At 41.7% G+C, this 19,855-nt stretch overlaps 1 protein-coding gene across 1 annotated transcript in view; it reads left to right on the forward strand.

The window, feature by feature from the left end:
• Positions 1–13,632, forward strand: part of MED1 (mediator complex subunit 1) — a 1,231,128-nt gene extending 1,217,496 nt beyond the window's left edge. The window contains exon 13 of the mRNA XM_044054941.1: positions 6,623–13,632. Within this exon, the coding sequence (XP_043910876.1) occupies positions 6,623–9,833 (3,211 nt within the window). The 3' untranslated portion in view covers positions 9,834–13,632. The remainder of the gene's footprint in view (positions 1–6,622) is intronic.
• Positions 13,633–19,855: the final 6,223 nt, after the last annotated feature.

Below are 19,855 nucleotides of genomic sequence, written 5' to 3' on the forward strand. Positions count from 1 at the left end.
CGACGATGCTTCTGTTAAGGTAGTAGTCAGTCCGCCGGTACTCAGTGAGGCGCTTTCGCAGCATATGATACTGCTACTTGAGATTCGCAGGCCTCTACTGAGACCCATTCGGAGTCCAGTATGCTGCGAGATGCTTCAACTATGGAACCTGCGGGGGTTTCTACCTTGGATGGGTCCAGAGCCGCTGTGCAGGCACCGGCTTCTGAGGATGTGTTCAGGCCTACAGACTTGCATTTTAAACTGACGCCATCTTCTTCATCCAGGCCTAAAACTCGCACCACGCCTAGAAAACCGACGTCCAAATCGCAGGCTCAGGCCCGTATGCCTAAAAAAAAAAAAAACAAATTCTTAGAATAGCTGAAGACCTTATTACCTTAATTAGGGGAAGCCAGCCTTCCCCCTCTAAGAGACCAAGAACTGATTTTCCTTCCGATTCTTCTGATCAGGAATCTGATATTTCTGTTCCTCCTGATTACCAGGATTTGCCCTTATCTACCTATGAGGATTCTGATGCAGAGGATTCCATTCCCTCTGCTTCCCCTCCAGAAGATTTTTCTTTTGGTGAAACCTTGCACTCTTAGGGAGCATTTCCACTGGGAAAGCCAGGATTACCCTGACTCCAAAAAGAGGCTTAGGGAATTCTTACTCCTTCCTCAGCACAGGCCTTTAGCTATCCCTCCTCTTCTGGACATTGTAGATGATGCTTTCTTGGAATCTAGCCTTTCCCCAGACACTTTACCACCAACTCCTAGAAAACCTGACTGGTATTAGAGTACATGACTCTCACAAGTTCCTCTTCAAGAATCCTACTGCAGATCCAGAAACCATTTCCCCAAGGACCAAAAGGCATCAAGGCTACTGCCGCCAAAAATCCTACCCCTTCTGATAGAGAATCTAGAGCCTTGGACCAATGGGTTAAGAAGGTATACACTTCTGCTACTTTGACCATTAGGGCTTTAAATTGCCAGTTTCCTATGTTAAAGTACCAGCAGCATATTATGGGACTACTTAAACAGAAAATTATGTTGATTCCTGACTGTGCTGAACACACAGAATTACAGGATTTAATGCATTTTGCTGAACAAGTTGGTAAACACACTTTGCAATGTTGTTTGATTCTTTAGAAGCATCTTGCAGGGCTGTTGTACTGGATATGTACTTAGAAGGCATGCTTGGCTTAAGGAGCAAAACTTTCCAGATCATATTAAAGCTAAATTACTGGATGCTCCCTTAAACCAAGACCACCTGTTTGGCAATAAAAGCAGATGTCGTCCTCAAAAAGATGGATGAAAAAGCTAAATCTATGCAAACTGTTAAAGATTTCCTGCAAGTACATCCTCCTAGATTTAGTAGGCATTGGTCTTCAAAGAATTGGTCCTTTCCAGTCTCTTCCAGGCCTTCTCAGTCCAAACCTAGGAACAGCAGACCACCTAGATTGCAGTCTTAGGCTACGCACAGGCCTAAGCAGTGGGGGACTCCCGCTTCCAAAGCAGGAAGTAGTAAGACATCCCCCTATCGAAAAATGTCACAATGACTTAACCTTAACAAGCCCTGCTCAACTGCCTGCTCCCTTAGGAGGAAAGCTCGCCATGCAAAAAAACTGGGAACTCATAACCCAGGACAAATGGGTTTTAAATATAGTTTTCCAAGGATACAGATTCCACTTCCACACCCTCCTACCAACCCCAAATGGTTGGCCAGACCTACCCCCAAATCAGTGGGCAGAGCCTCAACAGCAGGTTCTCTCTCTCCTAGGTATCAGGGCTATTCAGCCTGTCCCAGCAGAAGAAAGGGGAGAAGGTTTTTATTAAACACTTTTCCTGGTACCCAGAAAAGACAGCTCCTGGCGTCCTATCCTGGACGTCTCTATTCTAAACACCTTTTTGTTAATCCCAAAATTCAAAATGCTAACACTTCAAAAGCTGCTTCCTATGCTAAGCAAAGATGCCTGGTTGGCAACCTTAGACTTAAAGGAAGTTTACCTGCACATTCTAATAAGGGAATCTTGCAGAAAATACCTACACTTCAGGGCAGGCTCCATGCACTCTCAGTTCTCTGCACTTACCTTTGGCTTATCTACTGCGACCAGGGTATTCACTAAGTGTCTAGCTCCAGTTGTTGCATTTTGCAGTCAAAGAAATATTCAGATATACCCATACCTGGACGATTGTCTGATTAAGTCAGAAAGCCAGGACTTGCTAGTAAAGCATCTGGCATTCGTAAAGAAGCTTCTAACCTTACTGGGGTACACCATAAACAAAAAGAAATCTCCCCTAGTACCCTGTCAACAGATTGTATTCCTGGGAGCAATCTTGAACATAACTTCAAAGATGGCTTTCCTCACTCCAGAGAAACAAGTTTATTTGACAGCCTACTTCAAACTACAGGCCACAAAGACCCAGCTATCTGCAAGGAAAATTCTGCAAGTACTAGGGTTCATGGCCTCTTGCTTTCTGCTAATTCCATATGGAAGACTGCATATGACGAAACTATAATGGTATCTAAAAAGTCTGTGGTGCCAACATTCTCAGGAGCTGAAATCAATGATTCCTATCATTCCTTATATAAAGCCAGAGTTCCTTTGGTGAGCAGAGGCTTGCTACCACAAAAAGGGGCTCCCTTTCACTCTACCCCCTGCCACCCAAACCCTAACAGATGCATTAAACTATGCATGGGGGGCTCACTTGGCAGGATAGTGCATTCAGGGCAAATGGAACCAGGGTCAGATGCACCTGCATATCAACCAAAAAGAAATGTTAGCTGTACAGAATTCCTTGACAGCCTTCAAAGACAACATCCTTCCAGGACAATTATTGGTAAAGACAGACACACCACTGTTATGCGGTACATAAACAAGCGGGGGGAACCCACTCGTACACTCTCTGCAGACTAGCCATGGCTCTGTGGAATACAATCTTGAGCTACCAAGTGCACCTACAAGCTCAATTCTTGCTAGACAAGCTAAATTCACTGGCAGATGACCTAAACAGAAATTTCATGGTCCCACACGAATGGAAACTGGAACCAAAAGTATTCAACCTCTTGAGGAACAAATGGGGGACTCCAGAGATAGACCTGTTTGCCTCCCATCAGAATTACCAATTGGACAAATTCTGCACAAGGTCTCCCCACAGTCAAGCTTGGAAAATGGATGCCCTGTCCTTAACCTGGGAAAGCCTCTCAGTTTATGCCTTTCCACCTCTGCCTCTCCTCTTGAAGGTTCTGCTAAAGATCAAACAGGACAAGCCAAGGACAATACTGATTGCACCAGACTGGTCACGCCAGCATTGGTACCCCCTCTTGCGCAATATGATACTGCTGGAACCATGGCACCTACCTCAGACACCTTCCCTGCTGTCCCAGCAGGCGGGCCAGATTCTGTACCCTCAGCTTCAAACCCTGAACCTTGCAGGCTGGCTAATTCCTTGAGCTCCCCAATAGCATTCCTCAGTAACAGGTGCTAGATGTCATTCTGGAAGCAAGGAGGCCCAATAATAAAAAATCTTATGCTGAAAAGTGGAAAAGATATGGTTCCTGGAGCCAGACTCAGGGGATGGGCACAACAATGCCCAGCTTACCTTGTATTCTTCAGTACTTAACAGAAATGCTCCACAAGGGCCTATCCTTCTCGTCAATTAAAATTCATGCCTCTGCCATTTAAGCACATTATAATACTGAACCACCCCTCTTCTCTCACCCCCTGCTAAAGCAATTCCTCAGAGGGGCCAAAAATTTAAGACTCCCCAGGCAAGCCTCTACTCCAGCCTGGGACCTTAACTTTGTATTGGAAAAGCTCACTCTCCCTCCACTTGAACCAGCTGCAACTGCAGAGTTGAAATCCCTTTCTTGGAAAACAGCCTTCCTTTTAGCCATCACTTCAGCAAGAAGAGGCAGTGGAGCCCTTCATTATCTTCCATGCAGACAGGGTTTTCCTCAGGACTAATCCTTCCTTTATGCCCAAGGTGGTGTCTAGTGTGGCCCTAAATCAGTCCAGTCATTTGCCTACCTTTTTCCCAAATCCACAAAACAAAGGTGAGCGATTACTGAACTCTTTGGACGTGCACAGACAACTTAGATTTTATTTGGACAGGACTAAGCCTCTCTGAAAATCTGAACAGCTGCTAGTTGGCTTTGCTGCATGGGCAGAGGGGAAGATTGTTTCAAAACAAACCTATTCTAAATGGATATCACATTGCATTAATTTCTGCTATAAGCACCATGGAAAACCTACCCCACAGGGGATAAGATCACATTCCACCAGAGCTGCATCTACCTCTACAGCCTTGCTCAGAGGAGTCCCTACCAGGGATATTCTGGAAGCTGCTACCTGGAGCTCTGTACATACCTTCACCAAGCATTACCATATGCCTATTTTTTCTAAGTCCAGAGCTGGTTTTGCCACTGCAGTCTTGCAGGGCTTATTAGCTGGTCCTAATGCTCTCTAACCTCCTCCTCCCTTTCTTAGCTTTGGGAATCAACCCAAATGTAATGACTGCAACAGTGAAACACAAAGAACATAGTACAGTTGTGTACACTTAACATAAATGTAGATGTTCGAGTGTATTCACTGTTGCAGTCCTGGTTACCCTGCCTGCAGCCCCCTGACTTCTCTTGGATCTACCTTTCCTTCTTGTTTGGTGTATTTAAGCTTTCTGGTGTATTTGCTTTTTGATGGAGGTGTAGCATAACATATAATTGCTTCCCATTATGGGGCCACCTGACATCTGGGGCAAGAAAAACTGATGTAATGGCGTCGGCCGCATGTTTTATACCCCTGACATCATGGAAGAAGAGACAGCATCCGATGCAGGAATCCAAGACTCTGGTATTCAGGCCGGCTGAGGACTACCTGCAGTCAGATAACCCAAATGTAATGACTGCAACAGTGAATACACTCTAACAGCTACATTTATGGTGAGTGTACACAACAGTACTTTTCGTTTCCATGAAGGGGCCCTCTTCTTTGCCAGTCTTGTTTTGTGAGATCTCTGTAAATGTTGCAGGTATATACTTTTCATTACTTGTTTCATTGTGTGTGTGTCAAATTCTCATTATCTTTATTTATCTTTTGTAAGAAGGTGCCCACTGGTAACAGGGTGTGAAGTATCTGTCTTTGGGGAGAAGCACACTTAAATAGCCAGATATGTACATTATGGTACACATTGATATGGTACATGAATGTACCTGTTTGTGGGATTTTACAGAAAAGCACCAATCTTTGTATCCAGTGAGGGCTATCAAGCGGGACCTCTTGTAGGTGGGTTGATAGTTAAATTGTATCTTTTTATACCATGTTATATACAATTAGCATTGTTCTCATTTGTTTTCTCTCATCAGAATTTAATTTTGCGAACCCTGGTCTGCGTAGTTTTTTGACAAAACCACATTTAATACTCTTTCCTTCCTTACTTTACTTTCTCACTGTCTGTATGTTTTATTTGCTTAACAGCATGATACTGTGTTGTTTTTTGTGCTAAAACTAAGTTAAGTTTGCTGCTTTAAATGCTGTCCTTTTTCTGGTTACATATTGCTTAATTTCCTCTGGCGTACACCATGACAGAATGCAGACTTATAGACTGTTTTATTTGTCTGATAAAGTGAAATAAATTAAGTGATAGCTGTTGCTGGTTTCATTGGATTACGTTGTCATATGCCTTCATTAGTATTATTGCTGATATCTTATTTGAAATGTATTTAACCAACTGGTTATCAGCATCCCAGCATGAGATTAAGAGCAAAGGTCTGTGGAGAATTGCTTTTTAAAGTGTAACTGAAGTAAAGAAATATTAGCTTTCTTTAGAGTTAAATCCTCATTAGATTGGGCCATGGAATTTTGACTGCTGGATCTTTATATGTTTTGTCTCTAAATGTTTAAACGTGCGTGTCTGCCATTCCTGTGTATGCATGTGTTAGTTCCAGTGATATAGAGAGAGAGATGAAGCCCTGCTTACGCCCAGGGCAGTCAGAGTTGGAAAAGCAGATTGGACATCTGTTGGACCTGGCATGGGGAAATGGGAGGAGTAATGTAGTTTTGCCAACTTGCCTGTCTTCGTAGGTAGTAGTGGAAGATGCATCAGGGTGCTCATTCCCTCAGTAGAATTTCCCCAATGGAGATTTGAGGTCAAGCAGGAGTGCTGGCTTTAATGGGAGATAACAGTCTGAGGAGATGCATCACCTGAGGAAGTGAGTAACATGCCCTCACTAGCCTGCTGATTACATTTGAATCCTGGGAGCAGTTCAGGACATGCATAGTTTGGTTAGGGAACCAGAGCACAAAATTCAAACCACCTGGTAAGATAGATTTAATGATGTCCCCCCCCCTGGCCACCCCTCATTCTGTGGTGATGGAGAAAAATGGTTGTGCTGGTTCGGGTGGTTGATAATTGATAGGCAGCAGGAGTAAAGTAATACACGCAAAAAATAAATATGCATGTATATGTTTGCCTGTTAGTGGGCTTGCAAGTTTATAGATACTGTACAGGATTTCTTCTTTAAACACAAGTGATTTTGTTTTGAGGCTTATTCTTATGAATTAACTGTCATTTTTGATGAAAGCTGTACACTGTACTTATTTATTGGGTTGTTTTGTGATATAGTGATTCACCTTTTTTTCCCCCCACAGATGTATGTCCATCCCAGTGACCATGAGAGCAATACGGAGGAAGGCTGAAACAATCCAGGCTGACACACCAGCTCTTCCTCTTATTGCTGAGACAGTAGAAGATCTGGTTAAGAAAAATCTGCCTCCAGCCAGCAGTCCAGGGTATGGTATGGGCACAGGAAGTAATCCTCTTAGTGGTGCCACTACACCAACTAGTTCCTTTTGTGGGTCCATTAATAGTTTATTTAACTTGAGTATATGCCCAAAAGAAAAGCACGATTCCATTGGCCATAGTGAAGACATCAACAAGGTTACACAGAATCCTATTCTTTCTAGTTTGCTTCATGGAAACGTTGGTCCTTCAATTGGTTCAAGTCCAACCCCTCCTCGGCATACACCCCCACCAGTTTCATCTCCAGCAAGCAATACTAAAAATCATCCAATGCTCTTGAATTTGTTGAAAGATAACCCACCACAAGATATCTCAACCCTTTATGGAAGCAGTCCACTTGAAAAACAGAACTCATCCTCTGGATCACCAAGGATGGACATTAGTGGTGGGGCAGTCAAACAAAAGAAGAAAAGACTGAGACAACCCTCAGACAAACCGAAGCATCAAACTGAAGATGATTTCCAGAAAGAACTGTTTTCTATGGATGTTGATTCACAGAATACTATTTTTGATGTCAACATGAGTGGCGATTCTTTAGACAATCCTCATATTACTCCTACTGCTAATCAGTGCAGCACTTCACCTACAGTGTATCAGCAGCCTATTGCACATATACAGTCCAGTTTACCAAGAATTGCTCGTTTGTCTAGCTCAGACAGCATTAGTGCCGAAGTTACAGAAATCCTTTCTGACATTGCAGAGGAAGCAGAAGAAGCATCAAAGCTGCCTATTAGTAGTGATGACTGCCCACCGATGGGATCCCCATCTAGGGATTCTTCCAGATCTGCCCATTTGTTTGAAGCTGATGTATTTCAATCTGGCAATGATGACAGTACATATACAGACCCAGCTGACCTGATTGCTGATGTTGCAGGTAGTCCAGCTAGTGATAGCTCAAATCCTTTTTTCCCAGGAGTTGACTTTAATCCAGATTTATTAGAGACTCGGAGTGAATTTGAGGATATGTATTTTGATACTAGCCATAGTGGTGAGGATGAGGATGATGATGACGATGATGAGTTAAAAGAGTTTCCTTCACAAGCTCTTGGGTCTTTAGGTATACCTATTATGGGGGGCGATGGAGGAGATAGCAGAATTAAAGGGGCTGATCAGACAGAAACTGTAGATTTCAGCATTATTACAGGCTCATTGAACAAACCTGTTTTATCTTCTGAAATTATGGACCATCACAGTGGAAATCACAGTCCTTTATTAAGTACTGGTGACCTGAGTAAGGACAAGTCTCAAAAACTACGAAAGGATGGAAATGGCACTGGGGGCAGTAGTATGTCTGGGATGGGGCTAGAAGGTAAACCTGCAAAACGCAGCAGAACACCATCCAATGATGGAAAAAGTAAGGATAAACCTCCTAAACGTAAAAAGAATGATGCAGAGGTGAAATCTCCATCTCACAGTTCATCAGGGCGACCTTTTACTCCACCTAGCAGTACTGGTGGCTCAAAGTCTCCAGGAAGCTTAGGTGCATCACAGACCCCACCTGGAGGAGCTACGCCTCCAATTCCAAAAATCACAATTCAAATTCCCAAAGGTACAGTATCAGTAGGTAAACCATCTTCACTTAGCCAGTACACAAGCAGCAGCTCTATGTCTTCTGGTAGTAAAAGCCATCATAGCCATTCATCGTCTTCCTCTTCGTCTGGCAAAATCAAAAGCAAATCTGAAGGGTCCTCAAGTTCAAAACTTAGCAGTAGTCTTTACTCTGGCCAAAGTAACACCAGTTCAGGGCAATTAAAAGGTTCTTCCCAGTCTGTAGGAAAGTCTGGCTCTTCACCTGTTGCAAAACATGGTCTTAGCAGCAGCAGTGGTTCCAGTGGCAGCAAAATTAAACCTCAAGGAAAGCCATCATCTCTAATGAACCCTTCTGTTAGCAAACAGAATATTTCCCCTTCCCATTCTAGACCATCTAGTGGCTCAGAGAAGCTGGCATCTCCCATGAAATCTGTTCCAGGAACACCCCCTTCATCCAAGGCCAAATCTCCTATCAGTTCAGGTTCAGGAAGCTCACACATTTCTGGGACTAGTTCAGGTTCAAGCTTGAAAAGCTCCTCTGGTATAGTATCATCTGGTCCTTGTCAAAAAAACTCTTTGTCGGGCTCATCTAGCAATTCTTCATTTTCTTCGAGTAGTTCAAGTTCTTCTCAGAATCCACATGGAAGTTCAAAAGGAAAATCACCTAGTAGAAACAAGAAACCTTCCTTGACTGCAGTTATAGACAAACTTAAGCATGGTGTTGGAAGTGGACCAGGTGGTGATGACATTGGAGATGGTACTTCTGGGGTTGGCCCTACTCCATCTTCCCATGGCATGCCATCAAAACACAGTATGTCTAGCGTTGAGTTTCCTGGAAAGAGAGACAAAAGTGAGAAAGACAAATCCAAACCAGTTTCTACAGGTTCTAGTGAGTCTTCTAAAAAGACATCAGATTCCAAAAATGTTGGAAGCACTGGTGTGGCCAAAATAATAATCAGTAAGCAGGATGGAGGATCCCCAACAATAAAAACAAAGGTGACATTGCAGAAGCCTGGAGATGGTAGTGGAGATGGATTAAGGCCTCAAATGCCTGCTTCAAAAAGTTATGGGTCACCTTTAATTAGTGGCTCTACCCCAAAGCATGAACGTTGTTCTCCAAGTCACAGTAAATCACCAGCTTATACCCCACAAAATATAGACAGTGGTAGTGAGTCTGGGTCCTCCATAGCAGAGCGGTCCTATCAGAACAGTCCAAGCTCAGATGATGACATCCGTCCCTTACCTGAATACAGTTTGTCAGAGAAACATAAGAAGCACAAAAAAGAAAAGAAAAAAGCAAAAGACAAGGACCGTGATAGAGATAAAGATCGTGATAAGGAGAGAGAAAAGAAAAAATCTCATAGCATCAAACCAGAAAGTTGGTCTAAATCTCCTATTTCTTCTGAGACTTCACTTGCAATGGCAGCTGGTGCCATGCTTTCTTCTGAAAGACCATCACGACCTAGTCCTGGATTCCTTATGAAGGATGATGATGATGATCTTATGGATGTTGCCCTAATTGGCAGTTAGAGCTGGGTATTTCAGGATTTATCTGTTTTCAAGCAGAATATTTTAAAATTAGGCTTAACCAACAAAGTGAATGTGACATCATTTAACAGCTGTTAAAAAGTATTTATTTTATGGGATCATTTTGTTTTGTTCAAATGTGACTTTTTTATCTGGAGAATATTCTCTAACATTGTTTTATGATTTTATGTTTGTTATAAACATAAATGTTAGACTGGACTCTAGAAACCATATTGTCACTGACACAGTTTTAAAGTTTATCGTTTGGTATGAAAGTGTTACTAGAAGTTTAACATTTTTAGAAAGACTTTTTTAATCAACAAAGTGTAGATGTTAGACGCTTCTTCTCTTCCTTACTTTCAAGTAGTGTTAAGACTCAATGCTGTGTAGGAAAAGCCACTTAATACTTTCATTGAATTAATTCTAAAATTTCAATACAGTGAGCTTCAATTGCTTTGTCACTGCTGAGAGAATGCTGTGTAGTGGAATTTGTGTGTAAAGCTTGCCACAGAACAAATCTTGCAGCTTTAGCATCAGATGTTTGTAAACTGAGGAGGACCATCATTCCCAAGTGACTCCCGTTAACACTCCTTTAAATACTGTTCTTATTACATATGGAATTCATCCTTTGTGTAGCCCTTTTGTGCTGTTTACATGATTTTTTTGAAGTCCTTTTCACCCTGAGGTTGTTGCATAGTATATTGTTATCCACCTGTATTACTAATTTAAGGTAAATGGGTTGTGGAAGCTTAGACACTGCAGCTATTTTACTTTTTATTCCTCCATTCATGCCAGTCCTGCTTAGGCCTTCAGCTGTTATCTGTGATTACTTACACAACTCTATATCCCCCATTTGCTCCCCCAAAGCTGTCCCTGACATACTTTAGTGCTGGGAGGGTCCCTAACATACCTTAGTGCTGGGACCCACCCCTCTGACTTCTGAAGGAGTTAACTGTACAGTGCTTATTTGTTAACACTTGGAGAGAGTGATCCCATTGGTAGACATGAGAGACAGCACCATGAGCTTTCATTTGCATGGTGGCATATCAACACTCTTTGGTCCTATAACTCCTCCCAGCATGCTGGCATCATGCTTTTGGCTGCGAGGGCAATGAGTGGCCTGAAGACATGCCTGCCCTAGGCTCTTAAAACATCCTGCCTCCCAGCTCTCCCACACACCCAGCCTGACAGTCATTCTCACTTGACCGCTGGCCTGCACCAGAGCTTGGCAACATCACCTAGCCCACTCCCTGTCCCCCAAGGGTAGGATCACCCATCCTCCTTGCCTGCACCATTAAGTACCTGAGCAGCTGATCAAACTCTGTCACCTGGGCCAGAGGCTACATTTTTTTCTTGTACACCACTGCTGCAGGAAAAACACTGTAGTCATTGGTTTGCTATTGGAATTTTGAATCAACTTCCTCAACTGTTTAAAATGTCAACCCGAAATGCTGAATTCCGAGAAGTAAACCAAAGCAAAAATTAATACATTGACCTCCGTGGTTTGATGTATTCGACATAGCAGGAGGTGATGTCTCTCCCCTCCTGCTATGCACATTAGCATACCATTGAACTCTACAGTCAACGGTACGTTAATGCTACTGTTTTGCGGGGGCCTATGCCCCTGTACACCCCACCCCACTCCCTGCAAGTTAAATATACCAACTTTGAGATCACACTGCAGTGAGGAAATGGGCCAATTCCCTGTTCTTCACTGAAGTGCGACCTCCCTGCACAATGTCAAACCCAAATTATCGGCCTACACTACCTGTTCTCTGTAGTGTAGTCGATCGATTTTGGGTCAACATTCTGCCAACTTGGAAAACTGTAAGTCGACCACATGCTGGTCGAGCGATGCATTTTCCAAGTTTTGATAGTAAACCTAGTCATTTTATACTGAGTCCGATGCACATTGCAAGTTAATTCATGTCTAGTGGTTAACAGCTATGCTTATTTTTCTTTGAGAGATTTTAATCACCACACAGCCTTTTGAGCTTTGTTCCAGAAGGTTAACCTCTGTGATTGAATCTTAAGAAAACTACAGTGCATGATTAATGCACAACCACACACTCTCTAGATTGCTCTTTCTGTGCTTGTAATAGCCTCGAAGAGGTCAGTTTGGCAGTTAAACCGATTGCCTTCACAGTTGCACATGAGTGACTTTCTTAGTGTTGCACCGGCTCTTGATTGCGTGGTATGGCAGTCCCAGCTTTAGAACACCTTACCATAATACTGAGGCCTCCTCCTGCCAGCATTACCTCGCATTCCCAGTATTTTAAGCTTAAGGTGGATGTTGCTTTCCTGTGCTTATTGTGTTGGTAGCTGCCTTTTGGTAAAATTATCACTTATTTTTCTTTTTTAGTTAAGCTTTTTATTACTGTAGGCTATTTCTTCACTGTGTTTGTTTCTTGTGCATGATAACTCTCAGATCTAAAATGCTGGGTCTATATTATATTGTCGAAATGGCCTTACAACGAATGCCGTTTCCACGAATCATTAAGAGCGAAAGTTCAGGACAGCTTGGCCTGAGCTGTGACATTACCCTTTACCCCAGTGTAGTGCGATCTCTGAGTTGGTATGTTTCGTTAAGGGGAGGGCACAGCCCACCACTTTGAAATGTTTTAACTGGTTTGTTGTGTAATGTTGGTCTACCGATTCCCCCCCCCCCCCGTAGGAAAATAATCGGTGACCTTGGGTTTCGCTGTTTTTGAATTTCACTCTGTGTTGTCAAAACGGCATTCACTGTAATGCCGTTTCGACAATATAATATAGACCCAAAATGCTTGCTATTTAAATTAGAGGTCAGATTATTAATGTAGAGTGCCTTGTATTTATTGGCTCGCGTGTACTGCCCTTACAAGTCTGTTATGTTCTAGACATTTCTTCTTTTTATGTAATGTACATTTGTTTTCTCAACTTGTTGTGTAAACAGCACCAAAGGGCTACCCAAAGATAGGTTCCATATGTTATGTGAAAATGACTAGTATGTCTGTAATTGATTTAAACCATAACAGTGCTTAACTGAGGGCATTGCCCGAAAAAAAAATCGGAGACTATGGAGATTTGTGTGTTTAACGTAGAGAATAAGTTGTATTTGCTTTCTTTAACACTACCAGGTAAACTTTCCACTAAATACCCTTAAGGTAGTAGATGATTTTTTTCTTCTAATTCTCTCATTATGCCAGAATGTTAGTAAGTTTTTATCAGCATAACTGCAAACTTTCCTCCCTGAAGTGTTTGTTTAGTTGTTCCTTTAAAGCAGCTGATGCTTACATTGCAGAAATGCTGCATTAAAGGTGTTTGTTGTATCTTCTAGAAAGCCTTACAGTGTGCATGTGAAAGTGAATGAAGGAAAGGGTGTTCAATACATTAAGTAATTTATTAAAAGTATTACTAGGTAAAAATATAGCAGTGATATTATTAGCTAAAAATATGGCAGTGATTCAGAACAATCACTGAGCAAGCAAATCTTACTCTAAGAAAGTACACTGTCTAGTTTTGTCATCCGTTGCATTATTTTGTTAGAGAATATTACAGTAGCGTCATTAACAGTATATTGTGGCTGGTTGCATGCAGCTTCTTGCTTGCCTTTTAGGTGAGGGATATGATTTCCCCCCAAAGGCTAGGAGGTCAGTTGTCTTTAGAGAAGGCCCAGCAAAGGAGCAAGTCAGAATATCAGAATTACTGTAAAGTAAATGTTTCTTGAAATGTTAAGAATATAGTTTGACAATAAGTGTATTTAGTGATATGTAAATATGCCTTAACATTTTATATGTGAAGCTGTGTAAATATTTTATCATTTTATTGCATTATTTTTAACTGTATATTTTATCTTTTAAAAAAAAGTTGGAATATGCATTGTATACAAATAAAAAAAGAGAAAAAAAACTTCATGGTTAACTTGCAAGTGTCAGTTTTATGTTTAGTGGAGTGAAATATTAATGTAAATATAGCTAATGTTGCATGTTTTCTTTATTTGAATTATGAGGATTGCTAAATGTATGCCATGGTTAATAACATTTCAGCAGTTTTAAAATCAGTTGTCCTTCAGGTAAATGACCTATGTATAGTGCCTCTTTTTTGACACTGTCCAGACAGTTTGCACACTTTTCTTTAATGAAGGAAGATCAGAAGGCTTGTAGGTTCTGTTCTAAACACCAGGCAGTTAGTTTCCTGTTCCAGTACTGATACTGGTGGAATAACAGTAGAAATGCATGCACGTTTGAGATGCATTCATTCAGAGTAGATGTTATTCCAAGGTGTCATGTTCACTTTCTGGTGGTAGTTCCTGCGGATTTTCAAGACTTCAGGGTAGTAACAGTTTTTCTAGTGTCCTGGAGAAATGTTGCATAGTCACTACGAATGTCACTTTTGGTATCCCTAGAAAATGAGGCCCTAACTGAGTCATATCTGTTTATCTCTCAGAACGAAATGCAGAAATATGTAAATCTGAAAACTGCCACAGTGTGCTTTTTTCCTGTGGAAAATGTACTTTTTTACCTTAACATCCCCCCTTCCAAAAATAGTGGCTCCTAGCTCCACTTCCTGTACCCATTCGACCCATTCATTCCTCCTATGAGGACATGAGTCCTAAAGTCCATTCATTCCGATCTTGGGATAGAGTTTATTCCACTGGAGGGAAGGAGTTTTGTTAGGTAGTGGTCCACTGTGTTTATCATGTGGGTCCCCTTCCTTGGCCTAATCCCCACCCCATGGTGGCTGAGATGTCACTAATTGCTGGTGCTTGGTTAAGAGGCCTCCAGCCTTTCCCATAAGGGAAAAGTCTCTCAGCCTCTCTGCAGCATGGATTCCCAAGCCCAGTAGTAGATTCTTGCAGTATCTTTTCATTCCTGTACTGATCATGAGTGGAGCATCCATACTCCCTATCTCTTCCTGGTGGGGTGAGCTGACAGGCTGCTCACTGCCATCCTTCCTGCCCTGATCATTCTTGCACACAGATTCCTGACTTTGACCTAGTTTTGATTATTGACTGTGTCATTCTACCCCACAGGCTGCAGGGCTTTACTTTCTTAATGAAATTGCAGGTATTCATCATTACATCACTGTTATTACAATAGCCTAATCTATATGGACTGCATCCTGTCAAGAACTGATCATCTGGCTATATTCCATAGTTTTAGGGTACCTTCCATGCATCCATACTGCAAACAGTAATGTATTTGAACACCTACGCTTAAGGTAAGTTTCCTAACGCAGCTGTATTTTTATGGTAAATGTTTACTTTTTTTTTTTTGCCTGTCACAAACACACTTTCCTTTTCTCAATATATGGAAACCTCTGCAGGTTTTGCCTGACTGATCTCATCTTACTGCTCCATCAAAAGATTACTACCCCATGTAGATAACAGAGAAAATTAGATGGTGTGAATTATGTATGTTGAAACAGTGTACTTTTTTTTCGTAATGTACTTTCCGTTATCAGGAGTTCTGTACTCATACAGTTCTTTTCATTTTTAAGGATTTCCGAATGCAGATGCCAAACTTTAATAAAATAGGCATGTACGTGATAAAGTCCTGATGTTCTGTATATGTGCCATCCTGAATTTTGGATATACATTATAAGCAGGTCACAGATCATAACCTGTTTATTATTTGTGAGAGACATGGATGCCATGAAATTTACCGCAAGAGCAGAGCTCCATGTACTACTACTAGCTGCAGAAAAAAAATGCCAAGTGTTTTGCCGGCTTTCAAAGCTGTGAAGCACTTAGAAAGCACCTTCAGAAAGACGCTGTAAAAAATGTCTCTTATATTTACATAGCCATGAACCATGCCTCTCAATTGTGTAGATTTTCACAATGTCCAGATTTTTGCCTCACATATTTAGTTTATTTCTCATTTTTTTGACAAAACATGGAGGACTGAAGTCACTAAATAATGATGTACATCCGAGTTTGATTTCCTTTCCTTCAGAAAATGTAGGCTAACACAAATCCTGTTATGCTATCTACTTTCTAAGTTTATAAGTTAGGGATTTATTAACAGCACAGACAGCAGGCAGAAACAAATTGGCTGCTATTCTGCTACTGTCATTCGCTGGTCAGTACTTGCAGATTTGATTGGCGAGCTCAGAACCTGACCTTAAGTTAAGTGAGGGATGCTTAATTAAGATAGTCTCATGCTATAGTACCACTAAACTGTTTTGCCTTTTTCTGGATGCCCGATCATAATCACCGTGCTCCAGATACTACATACATGCTTATTGTTGCATGAAACTGCTATAATCATAGAAGTGTGTGCATATGTTTACATTTATTTATATGCGCATGCATGCATGTCAGTGTGTGTGCTTATGTTTTACACAAGTGCACATAAATGTTTGTGTGTATGTGATTTTATATATATATATATATATATATATATATATATATATATATATATATATATATATATATAGTTCTTATTAAATGATCAAAGATGCATTCTTTCAAATGCGTCTTGATCAAACTTGAAAGCACGAAAAGGCAAAATAGCGAAATGGCATATAAGCAAATTCTTTCCCTGGGAAAGAAATTGCTTGGCCACTTTCGTTACTTTGCCATTTTCATGACTGTAGTGTGATCTCGGAGTTGCCATATTTAAGTAGGGGCTGGGGCACAGCCCCCCATCTTATGTAATGTTTTACAATTTTTTATTTATTTTTTTGTGGAACGGTTCTAAGTGTTCAAGATTACATGGGTTCGATAAGTCGTTTGTTTTTTTAAGCGTTCAGTGTTTTAACATAGACCCATATATATATATATATATATATATATATATATATATATATATATATATATTTGCGTGTGTGTAAAAACTACAAGAAAAATCTAGCCAAGCTAGAATTTTCACTGTGTGATGCCTTAAACCTCCTGTAATAGAGGCCCATGGGATACATGCTGATGACCCCTTAAGGGCATTGAGAGTTTTAGCTGTATGGCTTCTGAAAGTTCATGACTTTTTACTTTTTCTTTTTAAGCTTTTATAGATGCATTCAGACCAATAAAGCCAACTTCCACTAGCTGTGGACATGCATTTTTCGGCCTTCTTATGATCTTGTCAGCACAGTATAATTGGACCGTTGGCCTGTGCTTTTGAAACACAGCTGATGTCCATAACCATTAAGGTGTCTGCAAAATATACCAACTTACATCTAAAAACAAATCTGCATAATTTAGTAACTCAGCACTATTTATTTCTCAGAATGTATGTGCATTCTGTTTTTGCTGTGTAAACAGTCCCCCATATGACAAATAAATAGATGACACCTTACCTTCAAGGGTCTTTGCTCTCATAGGCCAGAAACAGCTTATAGCTAAGTTTGTGGGGGGACTTCCTGCGTTTCTTCTTTCTTACACTTGAGTTCTGACAGTTTTCATCTAATTGCTGTGAGCCAGTTTGAGGTGTTAAGATGAGGGCAATCAAGTCATACTTGCTACTTGAGATATTTATTTGTTTGCTTTTATTTATTGGTGAAGTATGACTGGGCAAAGGCTTTTTGTAGAAGAGGGTTGAGTTGAAAATCTCAGGTGTAGACATTGTGCATCCATTTTAACAGATATCTTATAGTCAACATTTGTGAGCCTTTACAATCTTGGAACATACAGATTTGCATAAAAGGCATTAACATTGTTAATACATCTTTGCAGCAATGATACATTCATGTATTGAAATTTAAATATGCGTTTTCATCATTAAATATGATGAGAGAGGACATTAGGCAAGTAATTTGAGTGTCTGAGTCATGCTTTTAGTTCATTGATACTTTGTTTTCTTGTCATAACAGTAATTCTAGCTGAATTTCTGGAAGCTATCTTTGATAAGTTCTAGATGCTTATTTAGGGGGTTTGTGACTTTTTGAATAGTTTTATGGTTACTTGTAGAGTTTAGTGTAGGCATCCCCATAGTGCCTTTTTTAGGCAAGGCTCAAAAGTCAAACCCACCCCCATAGACAGCACAAGGAACAAGAAACTAAGGGTAGTGCTGCTTAATGCCAGAAGTCTTAACCTCAAGATGCACGCATTCGAAGCTCTCCTCAGTATGGAGAACATCGATAGCTGTGCAGTGACAGAAACCTGGTTCAAGGCTCCAGAGAGCACCTCAGCACTACCAGGCTATACCTCACATCATGCTTTTCGGCCCCAAAACCCGGACCGAACCACAAAAGGAGGGGGAGTTTCCATATTTATCAAGGATATCCACACCTCCAGGTTAGTGGCATTGCACAAAGTATCGGAGACCATCCATGTGCAACTAACTGTGGGCAAGACTGCTTTTCAGTTTATAGCATCCTACAGACCACCCTCTCAAAGTCAGGAATCCCACTCGGCTTTCCTGAAAACATTGGAGAACATGAAGATCTCGCCGAACACCATTATATTGGGCGACTTCAACTACCCAAACATTGACTGGGAGCACTACTCAAGCCCCAGCACCTTAGCCCAAAGGTTCCTGGAAATTATAAACTCAAATGCTATGGAACAACTAGTCACCACTCCCACAAGAGGGGACAACATACTAGACCTGATCATAACCAACATGGGGACTCTATGCTCCACACCAGAAGTATATCCCTCATTGGTAAGACCAGACCATAAATTAATTTCACTGGATGTCCACATCCTGACCCCACCCCTAGCCCAGAAAACCACAGTGAAAAACTTCTCAAAAGCGAACTTCTCACTTCTCAAAACCAAAGTAGAATCCTTCAAGGCCCCAGGGCCAGTGGAAACTACAGCCCAAACTGCAGAATCCTATATAAACGCATTCTATGGACATCTCCAGGAATGCATGGATCATGCTATCCCAAACAAAACCAAGACCCAATCATCCAAAGGCAGGCGTCCAGTCTGGTGGACCCCTGCCATAAATAAACTGTACAACAGAAGGAGGAAGCTACTACATGATAGAGCAAAATCCCTAATAGGGAAGGCATCTCTGATCAGTACTAGCAAAAAATTACGATCCCTCATAAAATCCTCCAAGGCCAGCTTCGAGAGAAAAATTGCACAGGACACCAAAGACAATCATAAGGCTTTTTTCAGTTATGTTAGGATCCTGGGATGCAACTCCCAGACTTGTTCTGAGTTGATTCTAAACGACAAAAAATACACTGAACCCACAGACATCGCCAATATCCTGGCAGACAGGTTCAGTGCAGACTTCTCCACCCCCTCCCCACAAAAGAGCAAGTATCTATCCCGGCAGAGGACAGCCTCCCAAACATCTCTGATGCTCAGGTGAAGGCTGCCCTCTCCAAAGCAAAAAACACTGCTTCCATGGGACCAGATGGCGTCCCAGTTTGCGTCCTACATGAACTCCAAGAGGAACTAATCCCTCAAATAAAACAGCTATACAATCTCAGCCTCACTACAGGATATGTGCCCACAGAATGGCGTACAGCAGCAGTGGTCCCACTCTACAAAGGTGGAGCCTCTACGGACCCTGGAAACTATCGCCCCATAAGCCTGACTAGCTTAGTCTGCAAGGCTATGGAGAGGATCATCATGGAGCTCATAAACAAAGACATTGAGGACCTACAGACACTAGATCCTACCCAGTTCGGCTTTGTCAAGGGCAGATCCTGCCTTTTGAACCTGGTTGACTTCTTCGAAACAGTCACCAAAGCCGTAGATGAAGGGAAGGTAGTTCACACAGCCTATCTGGACCTGGCAAAGGCATTTGACACAATACCCCACTCGGGCATCATAGATAAGCTATCCAGCTTAAATATAAACCCCCTATGTCACAAGATGGGCCGCAAACTGGCTCAAAGACAGAACCCACAGAGTTGAGAGTTGCTGGAGCCATGTCAGACTCGAAACCGGTCACAAGTGGCGTCCCACAGGGTTCTGTCCTGGGACCACTCTTGTTAGGTATATACTTTTCCGAGGTACAGGCAAACGTGGGAGGACTATGGCTCACCAAGTTCGCAGACGACTGCAAACTGGGCGCCATAATAGACTCTCCAGCTGACACAAACATCCTTCAAAAAGGTCTCACAGAGACAGGTAACTGGTGCCAGCG

Source organism: Protopterus annectens, chromosome 13.part0, assembly GCF_019279795.1.
Source record: "Protopterus annectens isolate FY-2018-M chromosome 13.part0, PAN1.0, whole genome shotgun sequence".
NCBI lineage: Eukaryota > Metazoa > Chordata > Ceratodontiformes > Protopteridae > Protopterus > Protopterus annectens.